At 40.5% G+C, this 21,904-nt stretch overlaps 1 protein-coding gene across 2 annotated transcripts; it reads left to right on the forward strand.

The window, feature by feature from the left end:
- Positions 1-29: 29 nt before the first annotated feature.
- On the forward strand, positions 30-20,593 carry kiaa0753 (KIAA0753 ortholog). 2 transcript variants are annotated; one of them, XM_031731674.2, is made up of 18 exons: positions 30-464; positions 2,451-2,744; positions 2,850-3,111; positions 3,257-3,366; positions 3,461-3,523; positions 3,958-4,179; positions 4,713-4,893; positions 5,494-5,675; positions 5,878-6,008; positions 6,519-6,671; positions 7,866-7,955; positions 9,555-9,642; positions 9,824-9,898; positions 10,034-10,204; positions 10,418-10,499; positions 10,762-10,882; positions 16,136-16,363; positions 19,810-20,593. In XM_031731674.2, exons 1-18 carry the CDS (start codon positions 327-329, stop codon positions 19,961-19,963), a joined length of 2,745 nt encoding a protein of 914 aa, XP_031587534.2. In that variant the 5' UTR covers positions 30-326; the 3' UTR covers positions 19,964-20,593. The 2 variants fall into 2 exon arrangements, with proteins under 2 accessions (XP_031587534.2, XP_031587535.2); XM_031731675.2 differs by having other exon boundaries at positions 5,497-5,675.
- The last annotated feature ends 1,311 nt before the right edge of the window (positions 20,594-21,904 follow it).

Raw genomic sequence — 21,904 nt, forward strand, 5'->3', positions numbered from 1 at the left:
CTTCTTTGACGAGCCGTACTTAAAAAAAACTACTTCCGTCTTCAGGGTTGTGTTGTTGTCATGGCGCCGTTTCAAACTGATGAGAAGCTAAATTTAAAATTTGAGAGATTAACGAGGTCCTGTATTTTAATTATGCTTCAATTAGCCACTCGGTGCGTATAGCTGACTTATAATTCATATACAGAAAGTGGAAGAACTGATTATTAACGAGGGCGAAGTGCCTGAATTTAGTTTCTGGATTGGATTAACTTTATGTTAGCAAAATTAGCTCCCATTAGCATAACATTTAGTATTGTGTACTACAGTGACAACTATTTTTCGCTGTAATGACTGCACAATCCCTGCAAAGTGGTCCCGAGATTTTCTCAGGAAAGCAGAGCGAAGAGAGAGACTGGGTTGCTTTAGGATCAACCAGAAATGTTCACAGCCGCAGCGGTTTAGCGGCTGGGATGTCCCATACCAAGGTAAACAGCACTGAAAGTCTGATAATATTCATCTGTCTTTAATATATGCAGTACATCTTTGCATGTACACAATTTTAAATGGAAAAGCTAAGGCCACATACTAGTGATACATACACAGACCTGGAGCTGGTTGATTGAGATCAGCTGGTCCTAGAGTGCAGCACAATGTCAACAATAAATCTGAATATTACAGTCCTGAAAGTCATAATATTTATCGCTACAAGGAGTAGAGGCAGTGAAGGTAGAGACGTTTAAATACCTGGAATCAACCATCCAAAGTAATGAAAAAGAGGTGGAGACGCGAGTGAAGTGTTTGTGATAAATACAAACGGAGTGGAGCCACACCGTTTTTGGCCTCTCTTTCTCTCTTTATTTTTAAGATTTTTGTAAAACTTCAGTTTGAAGCATATCACTATGTTCATATCAATGTTTGTAAATAGCTTGGTGTCAAAGTAAAGCGCCTCAGTGAAGTTTACCGGAGATTCATGTGCGTTTTTTTTGGAAGTTGGATTCAATTTCAATTCAATTCAGTTTTATTTATATAGCGCCAAATCACAACAACAGTCGCCTCAAGGCGCTTTATATTGTAAGGTAGACCCTACAATAATACATACAGAGAAAAACCCCAACAATCATATGATCCCCTATGAGCAAGCACTTTGGCGACAGTGGGAAGGAAAAATTCAATTCTAACAGGTAGAAACATCTGGCAGAACCAGGCCCAGGGAGGGGCGGCCATCTGCTGCGACCGGTTGGGGTGAGAGAAGGAAAACAGGATAAAGACATGCTGTGGAAGAGAGCCAGAGATTAATAACAAGTGTGATTCAATGCAGGGAGGTCTGTTAACACATGTTGTGTGAGAAAGGTGACTGAAAGGAAATACTCAATGCATCATGGGAATCCTCCAGCAGCCTGCACCTATTGCAGCATAACTAAGGGAGGATTAAGGGTCACGTTATCCAGCCCTAACTATATGCTTTAGCAAAAAGGAAAGTTTTAAGCCTAATCTTAAAAGTAGAGATAGTGTCTGTCTCCCGAATCCAAACTGGAAGCTGGTTCCATAGAAGAGGGGCCTGAAAACTGAAGGCTCTCCCTCCCATTCTTCTTTTAAATACTCTAGGAAAAACAACCAAGCCTGCAGTGCAAGAGTGAAGTGCTCTAATGGGGTGATATGGTACTACAAAATTCATTCATTCATTTAATTTGAGCATCAAGCTAAGGCTTCATTCATTAGGATTTACAGGAAGGTTTACAAGATGGTACTGAGACCTGGAGATGGTCGCACTAGAATTGGGCACATTTTCTGAATATTTGAATGCCATCTAATGCACATATGATCAAAATTATACATATAGGCTCAAATATATACATACACCCCCACCAACATTTGGTTAAATGTCCCTTACATGATTTTAATAGCCATCCACAAGCCTCTGGCATTATTCTGTCTAAATAAGTGTTCACTCTTCTTGATAAAATTGGTAGAGTTAATTTAAATTGGTTAGTTTCCTGGCATGGACCTACACAGTCCACAAATATTCAGCAGGGTTGAGGTCACAGCTTTGGGAAGACCATTCGAAAAGCTTCATGTTAGCCTGTTTTATCCTTTATAAAATCAGGTTTGATGTGTGTTTGAGATCATTGTCCTGTTCAACACCCAATTGTGTCCAAGTTTCAACAATCTAGCTTTTGCACAAAGAGAATGTTATTATTATTCCATCTGCTCATCTGTTGAAAGAAATCATTAAAAGCCCCAAATTACTACGACATTTATATGATATGGTATACTTTATCGTATGAATCTCATCGTAATTCTGGTTCCATGACGCCCCTAATGATTGTTTGTATCCTTCTGACCACAACTATATCCAATGACACCATTTCCTAAATACCTAAATACCTGTTATTGATAAATATATCTGATTGGGTCTAATCATAATGACTGATTATACCAGATAAAACTGACTTCTGTCTTGCACACCACAGCTACTGTTCAATGACACCATCCCTGCAAGTACTAGAAACCGTGCCACACATGTCGGCCTGCCTGCCCCCATTGTGATAGAGCGACTGCTGCCTGTATCAGAAGTTAAGGAAAATGTGGACAGCACCAGAAGCTCTTTCAGCTTCACCACACTCTCTGAGGAGAGGCTTCAGGCAGCTGTTAAGCAGGCCAAGCGAGATCTAAGACGAAGGCGCCTTGAATCGCTGACAAAATTATCAGCCAAACCTTTTCAGGAGGCCTCACTCTTTGAAACAAGTGATGTAGAACTCCGTCAGGTAATTTAATTACTGTTTTGTCTATAATAACATTCTTGATTATATAATATAAAAGGAATTGTTGGTGCCTGTTTAGCAAATGAAGTTTATTTCCTCTCTTTAAAGGAGTTTGCAGCCAGTCCAAGTAAAATGATGTCAAAAGCATCCAGTCCAAAAGAGAAGGTGACTGTAGCTGGAGCCAAACGACACACATCCCAGAAACATCCTATTTCATCCATGCCTCGAATTGGCCGCTCACCCCCAACCAGAGACCCTGGCCTTAGGCAGGTAGAAGGAGACAAAGAGGCACCTTTAAGCCATGAGATCCACAGGCTGCAAAATGAGCTGGAAGTGTATATTCAGAAAGTGGAAGAGCTGGCTAACAGAGGTAGCTCACAAGACATCTATAACTTGAAATGCATGGAGTGTAATCATAATTTTGGAACCCATTGCAATGATCACACTTTTCCTATGATTTCACTTCCCATGCATGATGCTGATAAATAATGCATAATGTATTTTTTAAACAACAGGGGAGAAAATACAGGAGTCATTAGAACCTGAAGAGGAAAACAAGTTGGAGATACGCAGACAGAAACAGGCAGCTCGCTCAGCTCGGATTATTTATGTTCTGCAGCAACAGGTATTTAAATTTCTATTGAATGCCATTAAATGTTTATCACTGGATTTCCTTTTGCTCTGCTCCTCTAGACAGTGTTCTCTCAATTATTTAACAGGTAAAAGAGATACAAGAAGATATAGAAAAACTACGAAGCCAGAAAATGTGGGACGCTAAAAAGGTGAGAAGAAAGTCAGTGACATTTTGGACCTCATGGCTCTCCCCTCTGCCTCAACCACTCGCGAGCCACGCCTCCTGAGCTTGGTTCTGCCAAAGGTTTCTTCCTGTTAAAAGGGAGTTTTTCCTTCTCACTTTCACCAAGTGCTTGCTCATGGGGTCGGGGGTGGGTGGGGAGGGGGGTGTCATCTGGTTGTTTTATCTATTATTTTTTATAATTTTTGAAAATTTGTTTTATTTATTTGTTATTGTAGGGTCTTTACCTTACAATATAAAGGGCCCTGAGGCGACTGTTGTAATTTGGCACTATATAAATAAAATTGAATTAAATGAATAAAACCACAGCCGTGTCAGTTTATTTTTTTCTATGAAGGAGTTTTGTTTAAAAAAAGTTGACATTTCTGTTCTTAATTTATTTGCATTCTCTTTTACTTTCAGTCCATGGCGATAAACAGGCTTGCGGCTGCACATCGTGGGGCACTGAGGGCTTTACAGGTTTTTATCCATCAGCTCTCTGATCTGTCTCACAGCAAAGTGCCTCCTTATTCCAAAGAACTGGGGCAGCTGATTCGCCAGCTCTCTTTGTGCTCAGCTAAAGTTGAAGTGGACCAGGGCTCAGCTGTGCCTGAGACGGCCCTTGACATCCTGCAGAAACTAGAGGTAAGGATCACGATGTAACCGCTGTATTCACAGCGTGATGTGTGTTTTCCTAGTGAAGATTTGGCTCCTGGACAATGCAAAAACAATCAGCAGAAAGAAGCTCAATGTGGCAAACCAGTGCAGTGTTGTATTGGCTTTAACAGTCCCTGACTTTAAATCTACTTTCTTATTTTACTTAAAAAAGACAAATATTCATGCATGAATTCAAACTAACTGCAGTGCAGGTTTGGCAGAGCATTACAAGAACAGATTCTGTATCTGCTGCTGTTTCTAGGTCACAGATCAAAGTAGTAATAAGATTTTAATATGCCTAAATGATATGATTTCTCCAGATGAATCATATATTTTTATTACGTTATTTCCTTTGTTACATTGTTTATTTGTGATATTACTGTAAACATAGATGACTTGTGCTGCAGGATTAATCAATATTTAGTGGAATTTGTCTAAAAGTAAAACTTACTTTAGGAAAATATCTATTTTTTGAATTGAGTAAATAATCTCAGGCTTTGCTGTCACTTCATTTTTAATAGACTTTGGATTCTGCTCTCAGTAAACAAGAGATGCTCATAAAGATGCAGGCTCAAGCATGCCTTCCGCAAAGGAAATCTCCTCATCGCAGCAAGTCTCCTACGACTGCACCCAGGCGTCCCAAACTGCAAGGAATTGCTCGAGGTCCTTGCAAAGCAAAAAATCCCAGAAGAGGCCTCCATGGTGAGCACTGTTTACTTGCTTTGTGTATTTATTAATGCAGACTTCGTGGGTGTTGTTTAATGACTATCATTTCAACTTAAGACCTACTTGTTGATAGAGGCCTGCTGACGAAGGACGAACCATTTGCTCTCCTATGTATATAAAAGCCCCCCAAGGGCTTCTGTGCGGTTGACTTGGGGCTTCCCGCTGTGCGTAAATTGCTGTACCCAGGCTTAGAATTGATCAGGGAGCCAGGAAGTGATAGGAAAACAAGATTTAAAGTGCAGAACTCTGGCTTTTGGTCCCCTGCTGTTTAGTATATGAGCAGTTAAGTCCTGCTGGGTATTATTGGGCTGAGAGGCATCAACTGGAAGTGATGACATAAACACCTAGAGTGAGCCTCATCTGCAATCTAGATCTCCCTAGAAACCTGAACCTAAACCACACATCCACCTGGCTGTCAAGAGTGCAAGCAAATTCTCTAATTGGTGGTGCTGTCTGCTCCCATCAGGGTTCAACTTAATTGAATTGTACTGAAAGGGATAAAGAATCTTGTTTGGTCTTGACTTAAATAAATTAAGATCAAAACAAATAAATTGTTTAACTTTTTATTTTTGTCAGCAGATAAGAGAGTGGCCTCCCAGAAACCCAAAACTACTCAACAGCCCCTCAATAGAAGAGAGGTGCTGCGGTCTGGCCTGGAGAGCCTCGTCCAGCAGAGGGAGCTGCAGAGACGATCCCAGACCAATACTAACAGCAGAAAAGAGCTGCCCTCTCAGAGAAAAACGGCTGAAACAATAAAGGTGCTGGGCTTGTACTGAATTCAGTATTTCATAAGACACAGAGAAGGCTTAATAATATGTTATTAGCAACATGATTTGTTGTTTGATATCATACCCTGTGAAAACATATATTTATTTTATTTTTTTACCAAAGATCAGACGTAACCAATGTGAGGTTAATGTAAACAAATAATTAAATATTTATTTTCTATTTTTATTATAGCATAATCAGATGGAAGATGCAGGCTTCCAGCAGCCTACAGTCTCCTCTCGGCTCAGAGTGAACCAGCTCCCTCAAAAAGAGCACTCTGTGCCCTGGATACCTACATCCCCTCACTCTCCTCCTCCACAACGGTGAGTCTGTTATCTCTCTGTGCAGTCCTCGGCTCACTCGATGATTAATGTCATTATGTAAGTACTGCTTTAATGTCTGAAACTCTGATCTCCAGGTAACAGTTTACATTTAGTATAAAATAATATGTGTGGACAAACCCCCCCCCAAAAAAGACAATTTTACACAATTATCTCTTTATGAATTTCAATCAGATTGTGGATGCAAGTAGGCATAATCAGATTATCTGATGGACTAAGAGGTTGTATACATTATAGGATTGTAGATTATATCCAATTAATATGCCTACAATGTTACTGGTAAAGTGCAGCACATACCATATGCACCAAATTTTTCATTTTTCATTGATGACAGTTGTAAGGAAAATCTGAAAAAAAGTAATCTGATAAATATAGTATAGGAGATGTAAGTGTCAAGATAAAAATTGCTCTTCCGCTTTCCATTGAATTGTTTAATATAGCATCTTTCTGTTTACATTTTTTAATCCATTCATCATTCTCTACTATCAACAGATCCCCACAAAGGGGAAGACCAGAGCCTCGTTGCCTCTTTTCTCCAGTGAAATCCTCACCAAACCCTCCAAAGCAGAGGCCTGGAGGTAGTTTGGCAGCTGAGCCAGGCCTAAGCTCACAAAGAAAGAAAGAAGCTCAGAATGAAGCATTAAGGTGAACCTTACCACCACTCACCTCCCAAAGTTTTTTTTAACCTTATTTTAACTACATAGGTCAGCAGTAATCAGGAACAATAGAGAAATAAAATGTGAAAGTTAATCTCTCTTCCATCAGCTCTCCTCTGTCCTAAGCCCGCTCCCTGCAGATGATTACACTCTTCATGTGCCCATGGCAGAAGCTATGTGTAAGCTGGTTAGTTTAGTTTAGCAAAAGGCCTAATTTCTCTTGCTTTCATGATAACAGTCTAAGATGTTACATATAAAATCAAAGCTTTGAACCATAAATTACACATCCTTCATGGCTGTTCTTACAGTGATAGTGAAAAAAGGCAAACACTTGGCTCCCCTATGAGCAGGACCTGTGACCATAATATTACATATAAATGTGTTTTGATAAGTCTGTTTTCTTGTTACTGTGGTGCGTTGCAGGCCAGAGGCAGCTGTTGCTAGTGAGGGACCGTCAACTTTTCCTGCAATATTTTCCAACACTGGCTCAGGCTCAGACCCTAGGGATGCAGATGCACTAGTGATCTGCATGTGCATCTGCACTTTTTGACTCTCTGAAAGGACCTCTGATTGGCCACAATCTAATATAATTGGCTAGGTTTTCTTAAAACCTGATAATGGAGCCCAAAGAAAACGCAGAAGTTTAGTTGGGAATTTTTGCCTGATGGTGAAAAATCTGCCTGTCCCAGCTTTTATCGCTTCTACTTATTATAAACATCTTTTTTCAGATTACCTTGTAATCTGTGTCATTTCTGCATCTCACATTAGATTATCTGTCATAGCAAAATGCCACATGGGTGGAATCTAGGAAAAAGGAACATTAATGAGAACATTCAGAGAGCCATTTCTAACCTTTATGTCAGACCCCACTTGCTGAGAGCCAGAGGCAATACTCTGATTCTAATTCAAAGTTAATTCTTTCCAATAAATTAATCTAGGTGCCAGCTAGATTGAGGCCATTTCTCTTTTTGAGTGATTAATAGTTTGCCTGTTTTATAAGCACCTCATTGATTGAGTGTTCCACATATGTCTCCGTTTAATCAAATCTTAATTACTGCAGTTGTGCTTTCCTATTAATCAGTGGCTAGCAGCGTGATTAAAGATGAGGATTATAAATTATTTATGTGCAAAGCTTCTTTGAGCTTACATTTTGCTTCATTTGATGATTGCCTGGGTGATGCAGGAAAGCTTGGCTGGATAAGATAACTGCACAGAGACTGCAAGAGCTGAACCAGCTGAGTAAAGAAGAGGCTGAACGCATTCAGAGATTAAGGTACAGTACTAATAAAATTATTGTTTTAGCAGGCTTGGATCCAAGGTAATGAAGGCTTAAAGTCATGGTGAATATTAATCTAGCCAAAAAAAATTTTATTTCATGTGCCCCATCATTGCAATCTCTGCAGACACTATGGCATGATAACAAACTCCCTCTGACTGAAATAAAAGGGATTAATTAATGAGATAAAAAAGTATGTACAGTGTGTATATATAGCGATATATGCACTTGCCCTTTAACCTTTGTAAATACTTGGCATTTATGCTATTTAAGAAGAAAATAAAACATTTCCCACTCGGTTCATTGTCCTCACAATCAAATGAGCATTTACTCTGGGAATTACAACATGGGCAACATTATCTACAGACAACAGAACAAAACAATGAGTGGAAAATGATGCAGACTGTGATTGCAGCACATCCATTCAGCACCAAGGAGAGCATATGTTCCTATAGACCGCTGTGTATTTGTTAATTAGTCACTGGAGAGCCCAACTTTAAAAGGCTGGCAACAAAACACAGTGTGCACAGAGCAAAGTCAACACTTAATTACACTACTGTGAATGTGTGGGTTAACGCTACTGTGTTCTCTGTCACAAAGACGTGTAGGCCTGCTCTTTATTTACTCACCTTGTCAAGAGGGGAATACCATTGCAGGAAACATGTAATGTTAATTAAGAACACATGTAGCCGCTATAATTTTGTGGCTTACATAACATTAACAAATTTGCACAAAGTGTGTTACATGGAAAGTTGAACGAAAATTCACCTTTATTACAGATCCGTTTTGCCTGTGTGTTATACCCATGGCAGGTTCTTTTTGTTTGTTTGTTTGTTTGTTTTAAAGCTAAAGAAAGCTGCAAAAAATTAGTGTTTAAATTGGGTATATAACAAGTCAGTATATCTTATTTTTTCCTCCTGCCACTGTGACAAGTAAAAGCACTAAACTGCTTCACTTGTTTATAGGTGATAAGTTGGACACAATAGACGTCAATACAATCAACAGGCTGCATTTTGAATAAAATGCTTATGTCACACTCAGTGAGTCTTTTATGCTTCCAACTGCTCTCAGCTGGTGAAACTCTTAACTGGCATGTCAGGCTTTATGGATTTTTTTATTGGTTTCAACAGTGAACGTAACCAGAACGCCAGCAAAGAGTTTGACAGTTTTGACCTTATATGCCTATTATAATTACAGATTAATGTGAATAATTTAAAAAATACTGAGCCTGATGACTACTTCTATTGTGTGTGAATACATTTGGCTGTCATTGATAATGATTGATAGTGATGATTAATTAATTCTCTCATGAGTTTTCAGTAATGTGAATGTTTTATTGGACTCAGATGGATAGTTATTTTAAAATCTTGGCAGAAACTTTTTTGTTTTTTAATCATAGAAATTCAATCTTTTTAATTAATTCAGCATTCATTTTGAACCCAAGGTGGGCTAAAATTCCAAATATATTTATAGCTATACTTTATGTTAATACCTTTTTTTAAAAAAAAATAAAAATTTGTCTCTTGAAGTTAAAGCAGCTCAGCCTCAGAACTTCTTCTGTGACAGCTTGCAGTGTGGGTGTGTTTTGGTTCACAGGTCTGAAGTTGTCTCGCCAACTCAGTGGGCTGAGAGAGCTGAGCAGAAGGCCAGAGAGAGAATTCAGCCCCTTCTGGATGAAGCCCAGGTAGGAAGACTTATCTGCTGGGCAGCTAGTGCCAGATTTTCTTCCTTTTATAAACCTCCTAAAGACGAAGGAGACAGTTGTTGCATGTGAATGATTAAATAAATCTAAGTTTGTGTGTATGCGTGTGTTTGGCTTCAGATGTACCTCATAAAATAAACTGAGATTTTTATTGTGCGTTCAGCAAATTGGTGAGTCCAGGAACAACAGAATTAACTCTCCACTGAGGAGTCGAGTGCCTGAACAGGCTGCAGAGAGGGTGAGCTTGACTACAGGAGATTTGACATTTAATTTTATCATGGCAATGGTTTAAAAACTGTGCAGCTAAACTCAGAATACTTGTATTTTTTTGTTTGTTTGTTTGTTTGTTTTTTGTAATTATTGCCATTTACAGGCAGAAGAAAGTGCTGAGCAGCTGAGTGAAGAACTGCTTGAGGATTTGTTAGAGGACACCGCCCGGGTGGCGTGGACAGTTAAGACAGACAGACAGCTGCAGGACATGGCCCAGGACAGGCTGCAGGCCCCAACCCTGGAGAGTATGCTGCTTCGTATGGAGGAGATACAGGTGAGAGGGACCCACCAGTGAAAGGTCACTATGGAACTTGAAAGGTCACTGGTTACTGGTTTAGTGTTTATAATGAGCTGTTATGACAGCTGTGGTCTGCGTCTGCATACTGATGCATTTCCAGACTTGATTACACTGTTCAATTTGTTTGACAAGGCTCTTTGTCAGTAGGATGCTGTGTTTATAGAATCTGGTTCTCTGTGTGTCTGACAGCGGGATCAGGAGGAAGTGAGGAGACGGTTTGCTTCTATCACCTATTCAGATCCTTTTTACTTGAAACAACCAGGACCAGCAGGTAAAAAAAAAAAAAAAAAGAAGAAGCCAAAAACGGACGATTTCTGCACTTAAAATTGTTATCTGCAAATGCAAAGCCTAGAAAGTTATTTCCCAGACCTTTCCTGTAGGTGGAGACAGTGCTACAACTGAAAAGGCCAGATGAATACTTGTCATTCACGCTGTATGCTGTTGTCCTTTTGTCTTTCTGTCTGTCTGCTCCTTGCTCCACCCATCCCTCTTAACATTTCCCCCTTCTTTCGCTTTCTCTCTGTTCTTCCCAGGATCCCAGTCCCATGCCCCCAGCTCCAGGCCAGCCTCTCCTCAGCCAATTAGGCTCACAAATCCAGTGCTGAAGCAGACCTCTGCAGCGGATATTGTCCTTGAGAAACCTGTCGAGACTGGGTGGGTTTCTCTGTCTTTTCCCCTTTACTGCACCTAAGTCATTTCTATGTCTCATCTTTAGCTGACGGCTTTCCTTCATTGCTGTTTAATTCGTCTTGAAAAGTCAGTAGGGAAATTTTGAAGTGTTCTCAGAATATTAACTGGAGCCCAGTATTAAGGTTTGACCTATTTAACTCCCTTTCCACTCATTTGAGCTGAAATTATAGGTCTTAGCCTCAATTATCGGTCATCATAGCTCAGCTCAATGCTCCCGATTGCACAAAATTATGATATACTCCCTTTTTTAACAAATGCAAATATGGAAATGGTGGATTTTAATTACTTGGAAAGTATCAGGTGACTTTTAATGCAATTTTATGAGACAAATTACATATCAAATTGCCTTTAATGACTTGCTTTAGTTGCTGATGCTGTAATGAAGAGAAACAAACGGCATCTTCCACAGGAAGTCATTCAGTGCTGGTTTAATTGCACCTCTAGACTCAATGACAAGGAAGTGGTTAATGTTCTTTTTTCCCAGCTATACACATTTAGTCTTTTTCCACATGACGTGTGTGCCCTGTAATCACTGTTCCACTGGGAGTCCTTACTCATCCTGCAAAACTCACTTGGTGGCTGCCGTACCCAGGGCAGACTCTATTCCTGACTCTGGCAGCAGACTCCACAGGGAGACCCTCCACTGCCCAGGGCTTTAGCTGCAGCTGCTATACTGCTTAAATTAACGAGGAACTTGGAAGGAAAGAGAAAAGAGACTGGAAGGGACTAGAAGTTGTTGATACAGACAAGTCAGCAGGATACTTTTAACAAATTCAAGCTGCGACCATTAGCAAATTAAAGTCAGTCTGTCAGTCTTCAACTGCCTCAGGTTCACTTCACTCGGTGGAAACTTTGCCTTAAGAGCCACTTTGCTTTGCACTTTGTTTAACTGTTCTTAATGCATCTATCAAGCAATAACTCAGTTTTCTGGAAGACATAACACAGGTGTTTTTTTAAGAAGTGTCTTTTTTTTAATTGGCTGTTCATTTTAGAGGCATCAAGCCTTCCAGCTTCTTAACAGGGACAGTCATTTGATAACTGCTAGCTCATTTGTTCTGAAACACCTTGAATCACTGTAGCTCAGAACAGACCCGCCTGCAACACTTTCATCCTCAGTCTGAATTACAGTTCCTCTAAAAAGTGTTGGCAGCCCACTGGACCTTTTTGTGTTTTGTTTTGGTTGACACATTAAATCACAGTGGATGTGATTGGTGTTTGTTTTGGGGTTTTTGACATGGATCAATAGAAAAACACTTTTATTTGAAAGCAAGTACTAATCTTAGTAAACAAGTTGACTAGAATGCTAATGAATAAAAGAACACACAAGGTGATTGTGTGTATTGAGCCCCTTGAGTTATTATCAGAAGATAGATAGTTATTCGGTTGTGCTGTATATTCAGCAAAAGGGACGATTGTACCATAACAAAACAGTTGGTGATAATTGAATTAAATTTAAATTCACATAGATATCAGTGAATAATTAATCAGCTCAGTATTTCAGCTTTTTACAAGGCATGGGTTATCTGTATTTACTTGTTTTTTTGTTTGAAAGCATTTGAAATTTCTTGGTCATGCTTAGAGAAAAATGCAGCTGGTTTCTGTTGGTACACAGATTGATTAAGTCTCTTAGTGAAATCAGTGAGGTTGACAGAGAAATTCAGCAGCGCAGAGGGTGGGTAGCTTCGCTGTCTGCTGAGTCACACATGCCATCACAGAATTCTTTCTTTTAACCATTTTATCTAGTCCAATAATGACTCTGTAAGACGAGACTGATGGTGGTCGTGCCATTGGCTCTTGCATGCATTGTATTTTTAGGCTCTGAGGTTGCTTGTAATGCAGTAATTGTACTCATTTGCATATGAAAAAAGGATTCTATATATTGCCCCCATTCTCAATTCTCTAAATGAAGCATGACCCAGCCTGTTCAGCACTTACTCCATGACTACTGCACTATCTAACTTACGAAAGAATAAACCTCCCTGCAGCGCTATCAGCAGGTCATAAAGGTTGCTCATGCTGCAGGTTGTGAATCCAGAGAAGACACTCTGACAGATTGTTTGTTTGTCTTCTTTCTAATTTGCTGCAAAAAGTCCAAGAAGGAACTTGTTGTCCACCTACAGCATCTCTTTTTTCACAGTGCTTTGTCCCCCTTAGAAGTAATAAAGTTGGAAGTAGGGAGTCGTTTGGTGTGAGATGGGGAGAGAAATTGTGTTTATTAGGCACATTGTTTTACAGAGCTGTCTTTGGGGGACACAGAGTTGCTTCGTAAAATGAACTGAGCTGTGAGAGAGATGCCTTGGCTACCTGTGCTGAAGGATAAACAGGCCCAGGTGCCACATAGTACAACACATACCAGCACAGATGAAGGGAAGAAAAGCTAATGCGGAAGCAAACCACCAAGGATGCATCATAAGTTAAAAACAGCCTTGCCTTATGTTGTTGCAGTCTATACACTAAATTTAGCTGTTGTTGCTTTGTAACTTTAGGTTATGTCAGATTGTGTGCACAACAGCCCTTTGTATAATAATCACAACTACAACTGCCAAATAGTTCACCTCTCTAACCAAAATGATCAGATCTTGAGAAATGATGGTAATTCTAAAACTGATGCCAGAGAGCAGCAGGTCATCCGAGTGGTTGTTCTCTAAGGAGCATAATTTTCCAGACATTTAGGAAAGTTATTTTGATAAGCAGCTTTTCACAGCTGCAGCCCTTTCCTGTTGCTTCCGCAGCCCTCGGATCAAAACCTGTGGTTAAAAATGTGGTTTGTTTTTCGTGATGATGTGGGATTGTGTTAATCCTCTGTCAGTGTTGACTGTCCTGGTGTTCGGTGTAGCAGAATGGTGAGGTTTAATTTGGGAACGGGAAAATGAGCAAAGAGCTCATCATGTGTGTTGTCTCAGCCCTGAGTAGTTGTTTACAGCCCACATTTTTCAGTCCTGAGAGACACATCAGGCGACATGCTCATCATTTTGTGCCTCACACACATATTTATATACACCATGGGGGAAAAAAAAACATGCCACGGAAATAAAGCTGCATAATTTTCTCAGTGTGACTATCACTGGAGGCTTCTTTGGTGCTATTGTTTGATAGCTAAGAGGGACATTGTCACATGGTATCAGTTATCGGTTTCCTGATTTTTGTATTAAGTAAGCTGGTTTTCTGTAAGCACTGAGCCAAGGAAAGTGAGGTTTGATCGGGAGAGTTTTCAAAAGAATACTAACTGAAAGAATAAAATAGATTTATATTTAGTGAGTTCTGCTACTCTGTTCTTTTCTTTTAATCTATGCTGACTATAGTCGGGGTTACTTTTTAGTAATGACAGGAGAGCCCAGAGGGTTTTAACACTTCCATTGACTCTCACCAGGCTTAACGCCGCCTTTGTCGCGCTAAATACTCTTTCCAAAACAGCACACGCTTCTTACCTTGGGTGTCTTTGTTCTTGTGCCTGTGTGAGTGCTGTCAAACAAACACGGAGACAATCTTTTAACACATCAGCAGAGCAGCAGATAAGATTTATGTATCCATGGTGAGGAGCCCAAACCTCAATCACCCCCATCCCCCCTACAGCTCCATCAGCTGGTCAAGCAAATCAATAAAAAGATAAAAAGCTCACTCAGAAAAATTAAAAACCGTGCATTTATTTTATTTATTTATTTCACACTGCTCTCTCCCACCTTTTTCGTCTGTGGCTACAGTTGTCCCCTCCTGTATTTGTCACTTTGTAACCTGGTAGATTTGTAGTTGTGATGCCTTCTAAGTTCTGCACCCACATTTAAAACAGTCCAGTGCAATATTATAAAGGAGATTTTCTTTTTGGAATATTGAGGATTTCTGGCTTTTTTTTTTTTTTTTCACCCAGTATCCTCCACCTGTTTCTTTCCACGCTGATCTTCCCCGCTGTCACTGAGGCTTCTGTGAGCCTCGCTTGAATCACCCCCTTACTATCTCTCAGCCATTTGTGGTTTTATCTGACTCAGCTTCAGCCCAGCTTGCATCCCTTTTGATATATCACATATGGCACCGTCCTGTGCCAGGTCCCATCTTTGCCAGACTCTGCATGGCTTTAGCTTTTGTAGAGAAATGAGAAGACAAACCTGAGGTGATCACGCTAATGGCTAATGCTGCTTGCTTGTTTGGGTTTGTGTAAATCCCGTGTGCAGGCCAAGTTGCAGGTGCTACAACGTGATGGATAGAGGATGTTTTGTTAGTGTTTCAGCAATTTGGTACTTGTATGCACTAGCCAAACAGAAATGTACACAGAGTTGTGAAAGCACAGATTTTGAAATGAAGGTTCATCATAGATGTCTCATTCAGTTTGGAGTGAATTTCATAGGGCACAATAGAGTAACAAACTATTACTAAGAATTTGTCATGATATTTAATTTGCAAATTTTTTCTCTCAGCACTCATATCACCTTTTCACAGATTGTTATGCAAGACCAATCTTGCTTTGCAGATGGTCTTTTGTGCCAAAGTATCTGAATGGTTTTCATTCACAGAAAACACAGGCTGGTCTATTTTCTTTTCAGAAGCGTGGGAGCCATTGCGACTTTAAAAATAAGCGAGTTTGCAGGGTACAGAATTGGTGTTTTTCCCGTCAAACAGTAAATCGACCCATTTCAGACTGGAAGCATGGTTCGCTGTGCTGGCACTTCGATATTTATGGCCACCCCATGGGTTGCAGCCCCAATAGTCAAAACCGAAACAAGTTCAGCTGAGGCCCAGGGAGCACGATAGAGAGGCACTTTGCTTGGGAGCTGCTGCAACACTAAATATAGCACAGTGAGCGCCATTGCAAGAGCCAGGCTGATTTGTCAAAGCAGAGAGGATTATAAAGCCAGACCACGGCGATGCCCAGCTGAGCCCCTGCTCGTTCTGAGCAAGGGGCAAGCAAGAGAGCTGCTTGCACTCTGACACCTCTCCTAAATTCATCATGTACACCCTCACGTCAGGCACGGCGAGAGTTTGTGTTCTACCGCAGAGTTACCTTTTCTCCACATAAACATCTCTTAGAGGTCATCTACTCATCGTGTTGCTTTCTCAATGGGATTCTCACTCTTTCTATAATATTATGAGGTTTTTACCTGCCCTAAAGTGCCTTTAAAAATGTTATAAAACTGAATTGAACTGAAAATATAATTTTGAGATATTGAAAAAGTATATTTCTTGGGCTCACCTTCTGAGCATCGTCTTGTTTTTCCACATTCGCAGCTTCCTGTGTGAGAACAGCCTGACAGAGGAAGCATCCCAAGATGAGCATCATCCTGCAAACAACACCATGTTCCCTGGCCCTCTGGAGGGAAGCAAGGCGACTGTTATCTCAGTGCCAGGCAGCATGCTGAGAAGCATTCAGCAGTACCGGGAAGACTATGAGGATTACCTGCGTGCTGTGGCTCATGAGGCTGTGGGCAGCTTCGACCCCTGGGCCGTTGCAGACGGGTAGAAAACTGACTGTTTTAATAATGACTTAAGCTAATGAGACATGTGCATAAACATGATCAGGGAATTTTGTTTGCACTGGCTGATTGCCACCAGTGTTTGAAGTATGCATTGCTGTTATGATCTGTGTACGTTCCCAGTCATCGGGATAGTCTAAAGTGCTCGAGTTTAAGACAACTGCAGTTCTATTTTTAGATTTTTAAAGACGTTTCACCTTTCATCCCAGAGGCTTTTTCAGTTATAAAAGCTGATAGGGAGTCTCAGGAATTTACCTCTTAGTGGGGTTGTCACACTGAAGGTGAGAGTCACTGACCCACCTTGTCATCGTGTGAGTAATTAGAGTCACATGAGCCAAGGTGTCAATTCGCTGCTCCACCCTAGCATCACATGAGTCATTATGGTCACATGGGTCAAGGTGTGAGTGGGGCTTGCATGGTCTGGGGAGGGATCTCAATACTGTGCTACAGATAGAGATTTTTATAAGCTCCCTCAACCTCTCGAGCCTTCTTGTTTTGTGTTTAGCTAAAGCTTAAAGTTAAATATGTAAGATGACAGTATAGGATTAAAAACAGCTTGAAACATTTATATTTAACACCTGTGACATTTCATGTGTGCATAGATATCCACTAGTGCTACCTTTGCTTTGTATGTTGGATGACACAGTGCAGTGGTTAGCCTTGTTTTTTCACAGCAAGACAGTCCAAATTCACTGACCATCTGGGTCCTTTCTGTGTGGGTTTTCCCTGTGTCTGCTTGGGTTCTCTCTAGATACGCCTCTTGCTGCCCAAAGACATGCATGTTAGGTTAATTAGAGATTGATTAATTGGTTGTAAAATACTGCATGCTCACATCTACAGCTATGTTTGTGTTTCTCTCTGTGTTAGCCCTGCAGTAGACTAGCAAACTGTCTAGGGTGTACCCTACCATTTGTACTGTGACAGCCGGGATAGCCTCCAGCCCTCCCGCGACACTGAATTGGACAAGCTGTTCAGAAAATAGATGGCTGGACATTATGTCTTGTGTCGCATACATCTCCTTCTGCGTTACCATGCTAATCTGCTATTGCTGGCTCTTCTGCTATGTCACTTTGTACCATAGGATGTGACAGTAAGTCAGTCTGTGCTCGGTCCAACATGAGAGACAAAGTAGCAGGGCTGCCCAGTTAGATTTTTCTTTGCCATGGCCTAACATTCTGACCTCTTTTCAGTCATTTCGAACACAATCAGTGAATGAAATTGTGAACGCAGCGATGGCTGATTCATTTGCTATAAGACCGATGGAGAGCAGGAGATCCTGTTGTGCGTGCTTTGCTGTGTTTCTGCTTCCTTTGACACACTTACAAATTACAAAATTCCCTTCCTCGGCCACCACACAGGCAACAACAAGGATTGCATTATGGATGTTGGTTGATTTCTGTCCTGTACCAGTGTCGGATGATGACGGACATAAACACTGGTTGTGAAGTTACAGCTTCCCCTATCAGAATAAGTTATCCTTCTAAATGCACATTAAGTGTTCATGTATGTCTTTATTAAGGGGCATTAGCTCTCAGCAGAACCTTTGTCAGTGTTCAGTTTCATCTAGAACGCCCTCAAACAACAAGACATTTTCCACCTAATATAACTATTTGCTATGAATGAGTCTCTTCCACGGTGCAGCAGTTTCAGAGTGAAATTAATTAGCTTTTTTTTTGAGTTGAGTTTTTTTTAAGTTGTCCTACATATTAATGATATGACATGCTTAGTGTTTGTAACTAGAACCACGCTGAAGCAGATCTGTCCTTTCTGTTCTTTGTTATGTCTCTGGACACGATTGAAGGACACTGTGCACAGCAGGAGGCGCTCACTCAGAGAGGATCATGCAGAGTTTATGGTTTGCATAGTGCGCCTCTGTTGTTCGCCGCCGGTCTTCTCTCCCACTCACAAACTTACATACTTGACAGGCCGCTGCTGGTGCAACGCTGGCTTCGTGCCATCATTGTGAACATATTGAACTTACGCATTTAATATATGAGTTCTAAACTTCTGAAATCCTTTTTCCTCTGCGTCACAGACTTGCGTGGGATAGCAAACAGCTCGATAAACTGTCTTTCTTAAGTTTAGATCTGAAAAACTGTCCAGTCCCACCCGTGGGATCTGGCTGACTGTGTCACTGGCTCATTATCAGTTTCACATCAAAAAGCCAAAGTTTTTAAAACATGAATCTGTACTTAGAAAAAACAACAACAAGATATCGTGTGAGAAACCATCCAATTATCTCAGTGTTTTTGGAGACGGAGAAGGCATACATATAGACTCGTACGACCCCTGCTGCTCTGACACAGTGCAGAAAGCTTTCTGTGTGATGAGATGGTAATGAGCAGCCCTGTGCTGCTGTGGAGCCTTACCACCTGGAGGATCTCATTCATTCTGTCTGCTAACAGACTGATTGCAAGATAGAAAGACGTCAGCACTGCCAAAACACCTATTTGAATTTCTTTATGCATGTAAATAAAACTTAGTAGTAGCGTCCTAGGATCCTAGTTCACTTTGTATGAATCTGCTTTTTTATTCTGATTTTCATACATTAGCATAAACGGTACACTGTGCAGTTACTGGTGTGTTGAATACAAAGATAACTTGGAGTAATTCAGAAGGGCAAGCACAGTTCCTTGTATATTAGTGTTAATGATATTTTATAATGCCTGTTCCCAAACCACAGCGGCACATTCTTCTCTGGGTTTCTCTCGCTGTATGGTGCCGTGAGCAAAGTGTTCCTGTCATGACCCTTTAAAGGAACAGGGAGTTCGAAAATACACAATTACTCTGATAGTTTTGTTGCACTGATGTTTCAGTGGATATGTGGGAGTGTTTCCCATTTTCCCTCATCCTCTATGTCCCTGCCTCAGTCTCTGCCTGAGTGTGTGTGTGTGTTTGTGTGTGTGTGTGACCCAGATAATGATCAAACACTGAAATTTAGCTTGGTGCTGCACACAGTTCACGAGGCTTCAGAGTTATTTTGCTCTATTTTATGTTTTTAAACTAAGTTTTGCATGTGTACCTCTTAAAAAAACAGATACCGCATTTGTGCAGAGAAACCAGCTTTAATTGGACCTTCTGCATTTTTGAAGATAATGACGCAAGACTGATGATTTACATTTACTTTGAAATTATAACCACTGTGCACAAAGGACATGTTTCAAGTCATTTGCATTTTCCATTGTTTTCAGGTCCACTGACCTTTTTATTTTGCATGTCTTTCAAAATTTGTAGCCTAAAATCTTGTGAGAAGACCAAAAATAGCAGGAGCAGTAGCAACATAAATACCATTGTCATATGTGATTTGTTTTGATGCCACAAATGAATTCTACCAAATTGAAGTTTATACGTTTTCAAAGTTTACAAGATTTTTTTTATACAGGAAAATAATCATGTTTTCTAACATCTGCACTTCTTATCGTCTCACAGCTTGGCTGACGAGTTGCTGTTGGAGGCTCTGGCTGACGTGGCAGCAGAGTTTCAGGATGTCGTGGAGGAGTATGCTGAGGCCGTCTTCACCTCTGAGTTCCTGCAGCCGATCCGGTCACCACCCGCTTCAGCCGCAGCTTTGGCCGGACAATAGGATGCTGCAGCACTATGGATGCAGCGTTATCTTTAAAACCTTTGATATTATGTTTCCTGTGGATGGAAATTTTTACATTGTCAAATCCTGGACTACTATTATTTATTATTTTTATATAGAGTTTTGTATGTTTTACAATCAGATATTTTATTTTTGAAAGTTTTTATTTATTTGATCTTAGACAAAGGTCTGAAAACACATTTATAGATAACTTCTGCAATGACACAATATGATTTAATTTTACTGGGATCACAGATTTTATTGTAAACCTCGGCAGAAGAGATTGTTGAGTTACACAGGGAGCATTAGTCACATTACTTCTTTTGGTCCATCTGTATCTGTGTTTGCGTACCTCTGGGAAAGTTAGTTTAGTGTAGATAAGCTTGGAGAGACCATTAGAACATTACAGAGGATTATAAGATTACAGCCGTCCCCTTGCACTTGGTCTAAATCTCCCTGAGGATTACTCACACTTATTATTTTCACATTGGCATATGGAAATAAATTAATTGCATACGGTTTCCACCAAACTGATGTAGGAAGCCAAGGACATGGTGTGCTTAAGGTCTTGTAAATTGATTTCTCTTTCATTTTAATGTCTAAATAAAGAGTCTCAGCACAGAAAAAATACTTCCCTCTAAATTTAATGTGTTATCCCTGTAATCTTTGTCCACTCTGAGGGTTAGACCACATGAAAGGAAAGTGATAAGGGTATGGCTAGGGATTTTTTTTCTTTTCAGGGTTTTGAGCTTGGTTGAGAACTATTTTAATTATTCTCTTTTCTGTGCTTTTCTTTCTTAATTGTGGTAAAATGTGTAGCACAAATTAAACAGGACAAACTTGACAGACTGAGAAAATGTCTGAGTCCCTTGAGAGCAACATGAAAGCCAGGCATATAGAGCAATGGGGGCACATGCAGATGTTGCACTGGCCTGTGGGGACCAGCCTTTGATTGGGGACATACAGTGACTGAATGAATTAGCTCACACTGAATCAGCTGCCCCGTATTTTCTCTCAGGCTGCGTGGTGTGTTTTTGTGTGTGTTTGTGTGTATGGGGGCGTCAGAATGCATGCAAGCTTTAACAGGCTCATGCACAGTGCACATTTCCCCTTTGCGATCTCTGATAAATACAAACTGGTACGTTCAATGTGAGGGAGGTGTTGCTGTCTTTACATAGGCGTAATGAAGGGAGGTAGCTCTGACATGCGACTTGGAAACATCAAAGACTATAAAATAATGAGTTGATTTATGATTATTTTTAGCTTTTAAAGTTCAGGAGACGTTTAAAAGACAAATCAGTGTATTTTTGCTTTGTCAGCACCGCTTAACATCAAGGAGCAGCTTAACAAATCTTACAGTAAGACCAAACTTTTGATCTTTTAGGCTTTACTGTGGTTGACTTGGATGTCTTTGATTTTTCAGTTTAATGCTGTAACCACCGTGCACAAACATATTACTGTGGAAAGACCAGAATTAGAACAATTTTGCTCATGATTATAATTTCAAATGATCACAGAGATTCAACCTTGCCACCGGTCAGCGCTGACTCATTATCAGAACACTGACTGCAATATATTCACGTTCGCAGGGGCACTTTGGCATGCAGGTGCGTTAAAGCTGCTTTGTGGCAGTCGGGTCTGTTTTGCTCAGTGTTTACAACAGATGGATCTTTGCTTGTTAGTCATGTTTGCTCCTCTCGGGGGATATTCTGTCGAAGATGAAGTATCTGAGGGATGATTTCTGCTGAGATGCTGGCCATCACTGAGCAGTCTGTCGTGCAGACACCACCATCGTTTGCATTCTCATATTTCCCCCTTTTTTTTCCCAGACCATTTTGAGACGCCATTTGCCATCTGAGATCTCATTAAACACATGACTGAAGGGAAGCATCTGTCACGGCTTTGCATTATTGGGATTAATAATACCTCTCAGACTGAACT

Source organism: Oreochromis aureus, linkage group 14, assembly GCF_013358895.1.
Source record: "Oreochromis aureus strain Israel breed Guangdong linkage group 14, ZZ_aureus, whole genome shotgun sequence".
Taxonomy (NCBI): domain Eukaryota; kingdom Metazoa; phylum Chordata; class Actinopteri; order Cichliformes; family Cichlidae; genus Oreochromis; species Oreochromis aureus.

Bases quoted from the DNA above. Each gene is read 5' to 3' on its own strand.
- kiaa0753 (XM_031731674.2), top strand. From the start codon at position 327: ATGACTGCACAATCCCTGCAAAGTGGTCCCGAGATTTTCTCAGGAAAG. The intron at 4,180-4,712 runs GTAAGGATCACG...CATTTTTAATAG, and splicing joins ACATCCTGCAGAAACTAGAG to ACTTTGGATTCTGCTCTCAG. The intron at 7,956-9,554 runs GTACAGTACTAA...TTTGGTTCACAG, and splicing joins GAACGCATTCAGAGATTAAG to GTCTGAAGTTGTCTCGCCAA.